Source organism: Lichenostomus cassidix, chromosome 1Aa (assembly GCF_008360975.1).
Source record: "Lichenostomus cassidix isolate B80296 chromosome 1Aa, HeHo_3.0, whole genome shotgun sequence".
NCBI lineage: Eukaryota > Metazoa > Chordata > Aves > Passeriformes > Meliphagidae > Lichenostomus > Lichenostomus cassidix.
In genome coordinates, this window is record NC_139480.1 from 51,539,463 (window position 1) to 51,552,382 (window position 12,920).

At 38.3% G+C, this 12,920-nt stretch overlaps 1 protein-coding gene across 1 annotated transcript in view; it reads right to left on the reverse strand.

Moving 5' to 3' along the window:
- The window catches only part of ANO2 (anoctamin 2), a 128,946-nt gene that overhangs the window by 50,668 nt on the left and 65,358 nt on the right, over window positions 1–12,920 (reverse strand). Inside the window, exon 14 of the mRNA XM_085048937.1 lies at window positions 9,110–9,193. Within this exon, the coding sequence (XP_084905063.1) occupies window positions 9,110–9,193 (84 nt within the window). The remainder of the gene's footprint in view (window positions 1–9,109; window positions 9,194–12,920) is intronic.

Sequence of the window (12,920 nt, forward strand, 5' to 3'; positions counted from 1 at the left end):
TTTCTGCCTGTTTTGAATTTCTCTCTACGATATTAAACAGTAAAAACTCGTACAATGTTTCCTCATCATCTTGCATTTTGTGTTGTTATATAGTCAACTATTTTTTTCTTGCTGGCCTTCATTTCAACTGCTTTGTTTCAATGCAAGACCCTTTAATTGTGTCAACCACAGACCTACACATTAAACATTACCAACAGATCTCTTTCAGATATATGTGACACATTTCAGAGCCCAGCATCTCTGCTGGGATTACAATTTGTAGCCCTTCAGAAGCTGATACTGAGAAAAATACAGTTTAAAACATTCATTAACAGCTTGGATTTGGAGGCTGTATTTAGCTCTTCGGAGAATGTATCTAAAGACCTTTAAAAGTAAAAGAAAGACACTTCTTTTTCTCAAAAGTCTGTGATTGTTTTTATTTTCTCATGATATGTTTTTCTATCCTTAGATTTCAACCCTGCTTCTAACTCTTCACTGGTCAGGCTGGCAGTGCTCCAGCTCCCATGTAAGCCCATTTAGACCATCTCTTACCATGCAGTACAAACCTAGGAAAATACACTTTTTTTGTAAGAATCCAAATGCAATTTTTTAATTATGCTTTAGATGAACACTTTGTTACCCAGTCTTAGCCATTCTGGAAGCAACTGTTTTCTTTCTTTCTTCTTCAGACTGTTAAAAATCTACTTAAATTTTTGCTTGACTTCATTTTTTTAAGTCATTTTTTTTCTCTCTGAACCTGCTCTAGATTTTTCTTTCCATGAAGAGAAACTAACCAGCAAGAATTGCTTTAACATTCTGGGTTACTCCCTGGGTTAGCACTTAGAGGGAAAAGGGCCTAATTATATACTGGAATAAATGAAAGTAGGTAGAAATTTTGGTTTTCAATATGAGAGCCTTCTAAACCCTTAAGAACAAAGTGGCAGAGCCCAGCCATCATACATTTGCTTCCATAACAGAACAAGTCTGGGGCAGGAATATCCAAGAAAAAATCTTTTTTATGTTAAATTTTTATCTATTTGCTATGTAATTGGAAAACAAAAATTTGTCAAGAGCAGAACATACCTACATTTTAAAGCTTTAGACCAGCAGACATTTTTAAAACTAAAAGATCACCTGCAAAGTTTCCCACATTCTTGATATTTTTGTTTCTTCGAGAAAGATATTCCCAAGTCTGTAAAACTTTTGAAAAAATTGTGAAAACAAGTGGATTATGAAAAACCATGTCATGAAGGATAGCAGAGAAGAAGAGGGCATGAAGCACTGAAGTCACTGTAGTTGCATTGCCAAATCAGCCACTTGAAAATCAGGTTTTTCTCTTTTTCTTTGAAATGAAAATTCTTATACACACTTTTCTAGTCAGTTCCAGTGAAAGATAAATACATGATATTCCCTCTGTGGAATAATACAGTGTGAGTTTACTGAAGTGCACTACATTTCCCTTCTGTAGGGAATCCATTATATCATTAATCAAACACACAAATTTAGATGGCATGTTTATTAATCTGCCTTTAGTCAACCCAAGTTACATTTTGTCCCATTGCTCAAGTACTTCTAGTAAGGCTCAAATTATCTTTTCTTTCAAAATATGCCTATTGTGGTCAAACCAATTTGTCTACACTTGTTTGAATCATTTCTTGCCTGCATTTCACAGAATTGCACAACAACAGGAGTTTGAAGGGACCTCTGGAGATCATCTCAGCTCAATATCCTGCTTAAAGCAGGGTCACTCAGAGCAGGTTTCTCAGGCCTCTGTCCAGTCAGGCTTTAATTATCTCTAGAGCTGGAGACTCCACAAGCTATCTGGGCAAATTACAGTCATAGAATTACAGGGTAGTTTGGGTTGGAAGGAACCCTAGAGCCCACCTTGTTCCACCCCCCTGCCATGGGCAAGGACACCTCCCACTGTCCCAGGTTGGTCAGAGCTCCATCCAACCTGGCCATGGACACTGCCAGGGATCCAGGAACAGCCACAGCTTCTCTGGGCACCCTGTGCCAGGGCCTCACCACCCTCACAGGGAAGGATTTCTTCCCAATATCCAATCTAAACTTCCTGCCTGTCAGTGTGCACCCATTCCCCCTTGCCCTGTCACTCCAGGCCCTTGTGAATACTCTCTCTACATCTTTCCTGCAGGATCCCTTCAGAGAGGTCACAGAAGGTCACAGTTAGGTCATCCTGAAGCCTTTTCCTCTCCAGGCTGAACAATCCCAATTCTCTCAGCCTTTCCTCACAGCGGAACTGCTCCATCCCTCTGCTCATCTTGGTGTCAAGTTTATTTGCTATAAGAAATCCCACAGTGTGAAGTGGATTCCAGCAACAATGCCATTGTATCCCTAAATCAAGTGAATCATGAAAATCAGCAGATCATCAGGTGAGTGTTTTTCAATCAAGCTGCAAAACCTGAGAAGTTCAAACTGAGTCCCTCAGCTTTTTAAGCTTGGAGTTTGTGGAATTTCAATCTTCATGGGTTGGATGCCCAAAGGAACTGAATGCAATGCAGTTTATTTCTTTAAAATTGCAGACAGGATTGCAGTATGCATCACATAAAAAAATCCTTGCCAACTAAGTTAACTGACTGTTGTTTCCACTGCCAATTTCTGTAAATTTTGTCCCAAATCTGGGCTTCTGTTGGAGATAAATAGCAAGAAATTTACCCTATAAATGAACTTAACAGAAGTTGAAAAATACACTCCAAGATACAGTAGTTTGTCACCAGCACACAGGAAAGGGAGAATACTCTGGTTTGTTCTTTCTAGTTTTTCTAGTGCCCTAGATTAAAACCCAGCAGAAATTATGGAGATGTATTTTTCAGCCTGAAACTTTTCTGTAGCCCCATAACCTGTTATTACACTCTTTGACTGGGTACAATGTGACAGCAAGACAGTAAGTGCAGACTTAAGGACTTCATTCCTTACTCAGGCAGAAACTCCCCTTAACTTCAAGTACTGATGAATACAACCTACAGAAATTAGTCTTTCCACTCAGTTTAATAGAAAAGCGACCTGCATCATCTTGAATGCTGACAATAAGAAGCTTAGGCCTCAATTCAGAAAAAGCATTTAATTGTATCCAGGACACTGAAGCCTGTGCTTAACTTTAATCATATGCTTGGGTTGGAGTTCCACGATTAAACCACGCAAGCTATAGCACAGCCCTAGAAAGAATGCTTCCTTCAGCCAAAATCTTAATAAGTAACACAAATAAGACCAGTAAACAGCAGCTCTGCCTTCTCTTGTTTCTAGGTTCAAAACTCTCTCCTGAAAAAAACTATTATATACACATATATATATATATATTAGCAGAAAGAATCTCACAAGCATAAGACACTGTTTTCTTAAAATCCTTGCTCTCATCTCCATCCCTGGAGATTTTCACAACCCGACAGGGTAATATTCTGAGTAGCATGGTTTGAGGTCACACCTGACACTCCTTTGGACAGGAATGCCATGGGTAGTCATTTGGACTAGAGAAAATCCCAAAAGCCTTCCCAACTTGGAATATTCTACTATAGTACATTTTTAAGTATTTTATGACTTCATATCAAGAGTGTAGGAAGAGCTATTTCCTACTGAAGGCTGGCTGGAATATAATTGTAAACACAGGAGCATAGCACTGTGGCCAAACATTGGGTCCATCTGTCTGATACAAATGAGGAAATCCCACTGCAGATTTTCAGAGAAACAGGGAGAAAATGGGGCATTTTTATCTGCATTTCTTATACTACTCCATACAAAGACAACCAGATTCTGAGACAGCAACAGCAAGGAGGTTTGAGTACATGTTATGTACTTTATAATCAAAGAACCCTCACATCTAAATAAGAACACATTGAAAGACCATGCCAACGCTCTTTTGAAGATATAAATTCCTTATATGAATACTCTGGTATGAAACTTCTCTAATCTAGAACTCAAATAATCATTAAGATAGCCAGAATAACAACAAATATAGGTAAAAAAGAGTATGAGATCTCTGTTTAAGATTATAATCACAAGGGTCCTCATTCATCTTCAGTCATTTTTTGATTTTCATTCAGTCGTTTTTTAGTTTCAAAAGTTAATGATGCAAGAAATAAGTTGAAAAGGAAATAATTTATTACATGGTCATCTTACTATCCCATATGCTTAGAAAGTTATCTGTCAAAGTAAAGAAATGATAGAAGCTAGAATGACACTGGTCAGTTTAAGAAATACTATATCAAATTGATGGGTTTATCATGCTAATAACATAGTTTAATAAATGCTAAAATATATGGGCTTACGGAACTCTGGGTATATTTAAAGTTCTTTCATAATTCTGATTGTTCAAATTGGTATTTAAGACCAATTATCTTGGTTTCTTCTGCAGAGCTTAAGTTAATACACAAAATAATAAGAGATCCTTCTTTCTTTAGTTAATCTTATTAAGGACATGCTTAATGAAGAAATGGGCTTCAGCATCTAAAGTAGTTGTTAGTCCTTGTGGGAGATTTACTGACAGAAGAATGATAAGGAATCAACTACTAGCAAGAATTACTGTTTCATGTTTTGCAATGTTGAAATTTTAAAAACAGATATATGAACTACTGATATGAACTATTAGTAATGTACAATTCTACTTCATATTTATCTGTATCATCCTTTACACCAGAGACCTTCCTCTTCAAACCAGCTTGCTTTAATTCAGTTGTTAACTGAAACAATGGTTCAGAAAGAAATACTTCTTTCTTTTAGTTTCAATTACCAGCTGAATTAACAATTTAAATAATTTATTATGCCACTTTGATATTTAGAATGAATTAAAGGAAAGACAGAATGCCAGATTCTGTTGTTCCTAGGGTTTGCTCCAAGTCAGGACACAAGCCAAGAGACAAGCCCTTTTTTTTCTATAAAGAAATTTTTCCTTGAGAAATATGTAGAATGAATTATTCACTTTCCTGCCAAATAGGAAAGATAAGAACATATATATATATATATATATATATATATATATATATATATATATATATATATATATATATGATGTTGAATCATGTTTGCCAGATCAGCTGGACATTTAATGAAAAGGAGTCAGGCCCTGATCCATCTCTCACAGCAATGACTGGAAGGCTTTCCATCAGCTCCAGTGAGAGTTGGATCTAGCCCCATCTGCATGTTTTCAGGCACAAGACCAATTTTCATTTCCTGACCTCTGTGTAATTCCACTGAGGATGCCACTACTGCAGAGAGAGAAGAACAACTTATCAGAAGGTTACGAATATTCACTACGTTTGCAGTTAACATTCTGCACATATAGGAACTTTACCCTATTCATTAAATATTTCTATCCACATCTTCAGTGTTACAGTGCAATAAAGAACAAAATAGGATCTTTATTGCTCCATTACAAAGCTTGCATCTGCCATGTTTGCATGAAGGTATTATCAGACACATGCATTCATGCACACATGTGTAATCCTTCATCTCTGCTGCAAGGACAAAGATCCCTTTTGATGTACATGAGTCAAGAAAGCATACATTGCAAGCGCTTATATCAGAGAAACATAGAATGGTTTGGGTTGGAAAGAACCTTAAAGATCATCCATTTGCAACCCTCCTGCCATGGACAGGGAAACCTTCCACTAGGCCAGGTTTCTCAGTGCCCCATCCAACCTGGCCTTGGACACTTCCAGGGATCCATGGGCAGCCACAGCTTTCCTGGGCAGCCTGTGCTGGGGCCTCATGTCCTTTACAGGGAAGAATTTCTTCCTGATATACAATGCACACCTCCTCTCTGTCACTGTGAAGCCATTGCCCCTTGCCATTCCTACACGTCCTTGTAAATAGCATGTAACCACAAAGAATTAAATAGTAGTAGTGACTATAGGACAGATCATTCCAGATTTCCCAAATGAGTCCCTTAAAACTTGTCATTTTTAAAAATCAGTGTTGTAATTTGTAAGGACTGTCTGTTTATATATTTGCTACTTAACCTGAGGCATTTCACACAAATGTTTCAACTCCTTTAGCTTTAAATGAATTCTCTTCTGAAATAATAGAACCTCAGGGTGTTAGAGTAACTTCACACCAATCTTTTGTAAAGCACTCTGAGGCCTCACAGTTTCTTTCCCACTCTCCAAATAACCAATAAAATATTTATTTCAACAGCCTGAACCACACAGGGTGGTAGAGGCTGAAATTTTGGTTTTTGCTCACTACAGTAGTGGAAATACAGCAAATGGTGTTTTGTATGAAAGCTGTATTCTAGAACACAAACCCCACTGGGCAAGCAACACATTAGATGTGTCATACTTTGTCTTGCCAGGCGCATCAGGCTGATTTGGAATTTGCTGCCTGGGTAGAGTGACTCACTCATATGTTTATTGGCCTTGACAGGTGCTGGGCATCTTCCACACTCATTAAAGTTAATGATTTGAACAGCAGAGAGGGAAAACTATATGTTGGTTTCCTCTTTATGTGTATTCCCAAGTTATCATTTAAGAGAGGACGTAAGTGGTGTCACCTTTCTTCTGCAATCACAAAAGCAGGCCCTTACCAACCCCCTGTCCCTTCATTGCAAAAATAACCCAATTAGCTTTACAGGAACTCCTTGCTGGAGTAAGGCAAGAAAAAAAAATGCACCATACACAGAGCTTTGCACATAAAAGCTGCTTCTTGCCATAAAACCAGTCACTTCCTCAGTGGAACAGAGGAATTAACATACTGGAAACAAGCCAGTAATTTTATAGAAATATATGCCTTTGAGTAAGCTCTAGACCAGTATTGTCACAATAGCCACACTTTGGCATCATTTCTATCCCAACAAGCCACAGCTGCTGAACTGGAGACTTCTGACTTCATATCAGATAAATAACGAGATGTTTTAGGCAGCAGTGCCAGAGCCAGTCCTTTGATATTAACACAGCACACTACAGTTGTTGAGCAGCCACACCAAAAAAGATATGCCTTTAATTTACACTACTTAGCTAAAAATATTCAGGAGACAACTTCACAGAGACTTATGCCTTGACATTAGACTTTCAACCAAGAGATGAAGAGATGGAGACCTCACAGACATTTTGTATCCACACCAAACCAAGAAATTAGGAGGATTGAATCTTTAACTACAGAGACATCTCTATTTTGATGCCTGTCCAGCCACTAGATCTGCCCTGTTAATATGACAAAGTTCTGTACCCTGGCTTCCACCCAACAAGACAAATGCTGAGCCAGAGACCTCACAGAAACCTGTGCCTTAATATTAACCTGCCCCACAAAAATCTCCTGAGCTAATGGTCTTGCAAAAAGAAAAGGTTGAAAGCTCTAAAAATAAGCTTGAAGCATTATTGCAGTCTTAAATACTCATAATTTTTAATGTTTAACTTTTCAGGGTCTTCCAAAGCAAAATATAATGGTGCATTTCCACAGATAGGCCAGCTCTTTAACTGAACAGTTATGTTTAGGTTTTTTTCTCTTTTCCATTTCTCACATCGACATCTATTGCTCTTATAATTTCATAAGACACTGAGGTACAAAGGCCTGAGCAACACATCTTCCAAACCCAGACTAACGTGCTGCTTGTTGCACAGAATTCTGACAGAATCAGTAAACAGAATGTTGACTGATGGAAAACTGCTCAGTTGCTTGGGATATGCTTCTGTAATTTGGGAAACATTAATTCAGGATTCAGTAGCTCAGTATTTTTTCCATCCACTTTGTCAGAGAAAGCAATCTGAGAAAAAAAATATTCCAGCTTAGCCTTTTCATTCTTGATGTCTGAAAGGAGCTCTTCCTATTTTTGTAGTGCTGGATCTTTACATTGTTCCTTATTTTCCACCTATTCACTTAACATTTTTTTCTTGGGTTGTTTTATGGGTTTTGGTTTGGAGTTTTTTGTTCATTTTTGGTAGGTTTTTTGTTTGTTTGTTTTTGTTTTACCTTAAATTAATGTCTAATTTATAATGATTTCTGTATCTTGGGTAAGCAAGATAATCATAATATTCTACAGCATCAATGGCTGACTTGTTTACAGTTCCCATTTACTTTAAGTCAAAAAAAAAGCTGAACAGCAACAGTTTGATCTGACTTTTACAGTCTTTGATCCCTCACTAGGAAGGCCAAGAGAGTTGTGTAATGTGTAAGGAAAGACTGTCCATAGTGCTCTGTGAGTCTCTGCTTATTGGGCAAGATCAAAAGCCCACTAAAATAATTGAGAATCTTTCCATGATCTTCTGTGGAGTTTGGTTGGGCACAACAGGTGAAATGAAAGATTCCCTGGAAACACTTTGCAAGGGTGGTCAGCAGAAGAAAGGGACAATGAAGTTCTTCCACAAGCTGCAGGGCTAAATTTGTTGGACAAAAACTGAAAACCCTCCATTTCAGATACTGATTCTCAACCTGTAAGCAAATTAAACTGATTCTTTCTACCTGGAAGCTGAACATGGTATTGAAACGTTTTGGCTTTTCTGGCACACATCATATGCAGGGAATAAGCAATGGTTGACCAAGACTACAGAATTTGTGAATATTTAGAAAATAGAATATAAATATTTAGAAAATAGAATATAAATTTCAGTCAGAAATTTACAAGAGGAGATTGATAAAAAAAGGGTTTGTTCAAAAAGGTTTGCAATAGCCATAAAAATCCTGAACACATTTCAATCTGAAAATGATCTACCAATAATTTCTCCATTTGTCATGGTAATGCCATTATAACTTCACAACTGTGTAACTGCAATAGCACTAAAGACACCAATGTTACTTTTGCAAATGAAATCACCATCATAAAAGCTGCTTTCTTCACTGTCCAGAAATTACTGACATTCTGAGTGATTGCTATAAGAATTCTGTGGTGATTATCTTAGGAATCAGGCACTACTCTACAGATTAGATCCTGAACCACCTGTCAACCCTATTTCTATGCAAATTGCTTTACTTTGAAAGACCAAATTACTTTACTTTGAAAGACATGACCTCAAAGCCTTGCAATGGCACTGCAGGGCAGCATTTAACCACCCCACCACCAACCAGCTCCAAAGGCTGATAAGAGCACCAAAAAGTGCTTTTAGCAACCTCTCAGGGACAGACAAAAATACAATCACAACACAACGAAACACAAATTCCACAGAAATGAAGAGAGCAAGCTGTATCTTACCTCATTTGAATTTTCTGCTGTGATGTTTTTATTCTTCAGCTTTTTCTGCAGCAATTTGGTTTCATACTCTGGTCTGGGATGCTCCTGAAAAAAAAAAAAAAAGAACAAACAACCAAACATGATTATGACTAAGAGGAGAAAAACCCAAAAGTTCTGGTCACTTATTCCCAAACAAGTTGATTCAATTCCATGCACGTTTTGGACTAGGTCATCAAGTCTGGCCCTGTTTCCCTAATCAATAACCTTTCAAGGTGCCCTTGCTAAATATATTTTTCTTTTCCAAATTAGACCATAAATTAGGCAAGGTGGCAAATATTTACCAAGCTTTTCAAGTGAGCATGTCATAAAAGAGACAAGTTATCATGCATTTCCTCATTCCCACCAAGTTCTGAGTTCATTCAGAGACATACATTAGACACTTCTCTTCTGGGTATCTCCACCAGGTTGCTCACAGCCTCATCCAACCTGCCTGGAACACTTCCAGGGATCAAGGAGCAGCCACAGCTTCTCTGGGAAACCGGTGCCAGGGCCTCAGCACCCTCACAGGGAACAATTCCCAATATCCAATCTAAACCTGCTCTCAGTCAGTGTGAAGCCACTGCCCCTTGTCCTGTCACTCCAGGCCCTTGTCAAGAGTCTCTCTCCATCTCTCCTGCAGGCTCCCTTCAGGCACTACAAGGCCACAATGAAGTCACCTCAAAGCCTTTTCTTTGGGATTGGTATTGTTCAGCCCAGTCTGAACAATCCCAATTCTCTCAGCCTTTCCTCATAGGAGAGGTTATCCATCCCTGTGCTCACCTTGGTGTTCCTCCTCTGGACAAAATGTGGAACTCTGAGAAATAGCGAGGCATAGGGAAATGCTAACATTAATAAAGTGATGAATAAAGCAGCAAAAAGGGTGGTAAGCAGGATGAGGAAAGGACAGACAAAGATACAAGAATATTTCAAGATGCTTCAGTGAACACCTGTATCTTGATGGTTTCTAACTTTTCACTGGCTTGTGTTTATTTGCATTATTTGCTACCAGGCTTCCTTATAAAAAAGGTTCAGAATTTGGATGTAACAGACATCTTTAGACTTTAATAAAGAAGGGATGAAGACATTGGGCATGGATGGCTACATGAGAGAAGACAGCTTGGCCAAAGTCAGGAAAGGAGGTAAATGAAGCTGTAAGAAACTGAGGAGACCTAAATACACTATGTAACTACAGAGCTGAATTCTTCATTTTTTTCTCTTACTTTCTGCTAAGCAAAGCATTCTGAGACACCAGGGGCAGCCTCCAGAGATCAGAGCAACTTTTGAAAACTGATTTGAATGAAAACAAGGTGAGAAAATAAATGCTAAGCAAAACATTGTTCTCTGACTTACTTTTTGCTATTGACAGTCTTGCTCTGAGTGCATATTCTGTTCAAATTTGGCCAAGTTATGTTTAGTTTTCCTCGGAAGACATTCCAAAGTCCTTTTAACTGCCTTTCATACACCTGCATCTGGATTGGAAAAGTAGTTGCTCTGCCTTTTGCTGAATCTGCCAAGTCATCTTACCCTTGACTGAACAGACCACAAAGCTCCCTGGAATGCGTTTTGTATATATTCCTTTTATGAGCACTTTATTTCTTTACAATCCAGACCTAAGGATGCTTGACCCATACATCCCTGGATGTGAAGGGACAATTCCACTCAGCTGTAAAAAGGAGCATGATTCAGAATCAATTCCGTGTCTGAAAATGGGAAGAGCTCTACACTTAGGACAATAAGCTAGAAATAGTTGTGATGACTTCAAGAAGGCCAAATGTCCATGTAGGGATAGATCTGAATCCCAGGATGCTGGAAGTTTGCCAGTACATCTGCCAGACACTTATTGAAAACCATGTGAGCCAAGGTGCTGTGAGGCCAAATGAGTGCTCCGAGTAGAAAACGATAATTCCCATTCTGAAAACAAAGAGCCAAAACATGAAATTTCTACTCAGGCGAAACTTATGTTGACATCAGTGGGAATTTTCTCTGAGAATGGTGTCCAGTATTTGCCTCAAACATACACATGTGTATCCACTATCCATCAAATTAGGGCTCTGTAGATAATGATCCAGTTTGATAAGAATAAATAACGTGAACCAATATCTCCTTAATTTCCTTTTGATTTAGGAAGAAAGTGATAATGGAATTTTACAAAGCAAGCATGACAAACACATTGAATTTATCAAAAAACAAAGATAGAACCTTAGTAGCAATCCCAGATTTGACAGACCAAAAGAGTTATCTTTAAAAAATGAGTTGTACTTTCTAAGAAAAGGCAAAGATCCACTGCAAATTCCTTGAACAGCCTCATCCTGATATCCTGAACACAAGCAGAGCAGCTAAGCAGTGCACACTGATAGGAAGGAAGGTTTCCACAAATTAAAACTGAAGGACCCAGCTGCTGCCCCAAAGCAAGACACGAACTTGGAATGAACAGAACAGAGAACCCAGCTGTTCTCTGCTGCAAAAGGGTTAATTATTAGAAATCAAGGACTAAAACCCTCCATTTCTTATGATGGTGACACAGGAGGCAGGGGGCAAGAAGTCTGAGGAAGAGTTTGTAATTCACACCAAGGATCTCTTTAGACTGACCTACTAATGGGATGCTCATCCAAGGAAAAATACTTTTATATCTCAGCATGGAGTCACTAGTAGATGTTCACAATCTTTTTGGTCCAGATCACTTTCAAGTTTAATTTGGTAAATGAAAAATTAAAGCAAAATCTTGAATAAGTCACATAATATTAGCACAAGTTTAGGCATATTACTGAATATGTAATCATACACTTTTCCCAACTTCTTGAAAAGAAAAGAAATTATCACCTGACTTTGTTCTTACAGTTTACAGCTTTAAACATTTTAAAGTGTGCCTTCATGTGTAATTTTTTAATGGAGCAATAACAGTATTAAAGAGTGTCCCCAAACAGCTGAGGGATAATATTCATTTTTCAGCATCCCTTTCCCAGCTATCCTAATGAAACTCTCATCCCCTTAAATACAGGATTTAAATATAATGTTGAAAGGAATTGCTTAGAAGAACAGAGCTACGCAAGGTTTGTTAAATAATTAGTGTTAGTAGGAATTTAGTAAAGGTCAGGGAAGATTCTCTGGAAAGAGGAATGAAACCCAAGAAAGGCAAATTAAAAAAAAAGAAAAAAAAACCAATTAATTAAAACAAATTGGAAACAGGGACACAACAGGAAAATTAGAATAGTTATGGGAAAATTGTGAGGTAAAGAATCTGAAGAAAATAATCCAAACTAAAGATCTCATTGGCACAAGAAACTGAGGATGCAGAAATTATGAAAGAAGAGATTTGAGACAAGAAAAAATATTGTAGCTATAAATTTTTTTTTTTGCTTAAGATGTCGTGTCAAGAGGCATGTCCATTTTGCACATTATTCTTCAAAAAAGAGTCGGATCAACCAGAAAATGGCCAGAAAGGAACAAGAATAAACAGATACAAAGAAAATTCTTCCAGTACCTGCAGGGAGCCTACAGGAAAGATGGAGAGAGACTCTTGACAAGGGCCTGGAGTGACAGGACAAGGGGCAATGGCTTCACACTGACAGAGAGGAGGTTTAGATTGGCTATTGGGAAGAAATTCTTCCCTGTGAGGGTGGTGAGGCCCTGGCACAGGTTGCCCAGAGAAGCTGTGGCTGCCCCTGGATCCCTGGAAGTGTTCCAGGCCAGGTTGTATGGGGGCTGTGAGCAACCTGGGGTAGTGGAAGGTGTCTCTGCCCATGGCAAGGGGGATTGGAATGAGATCTTTAAGGTCCCTTCCAACCCAAAGCAT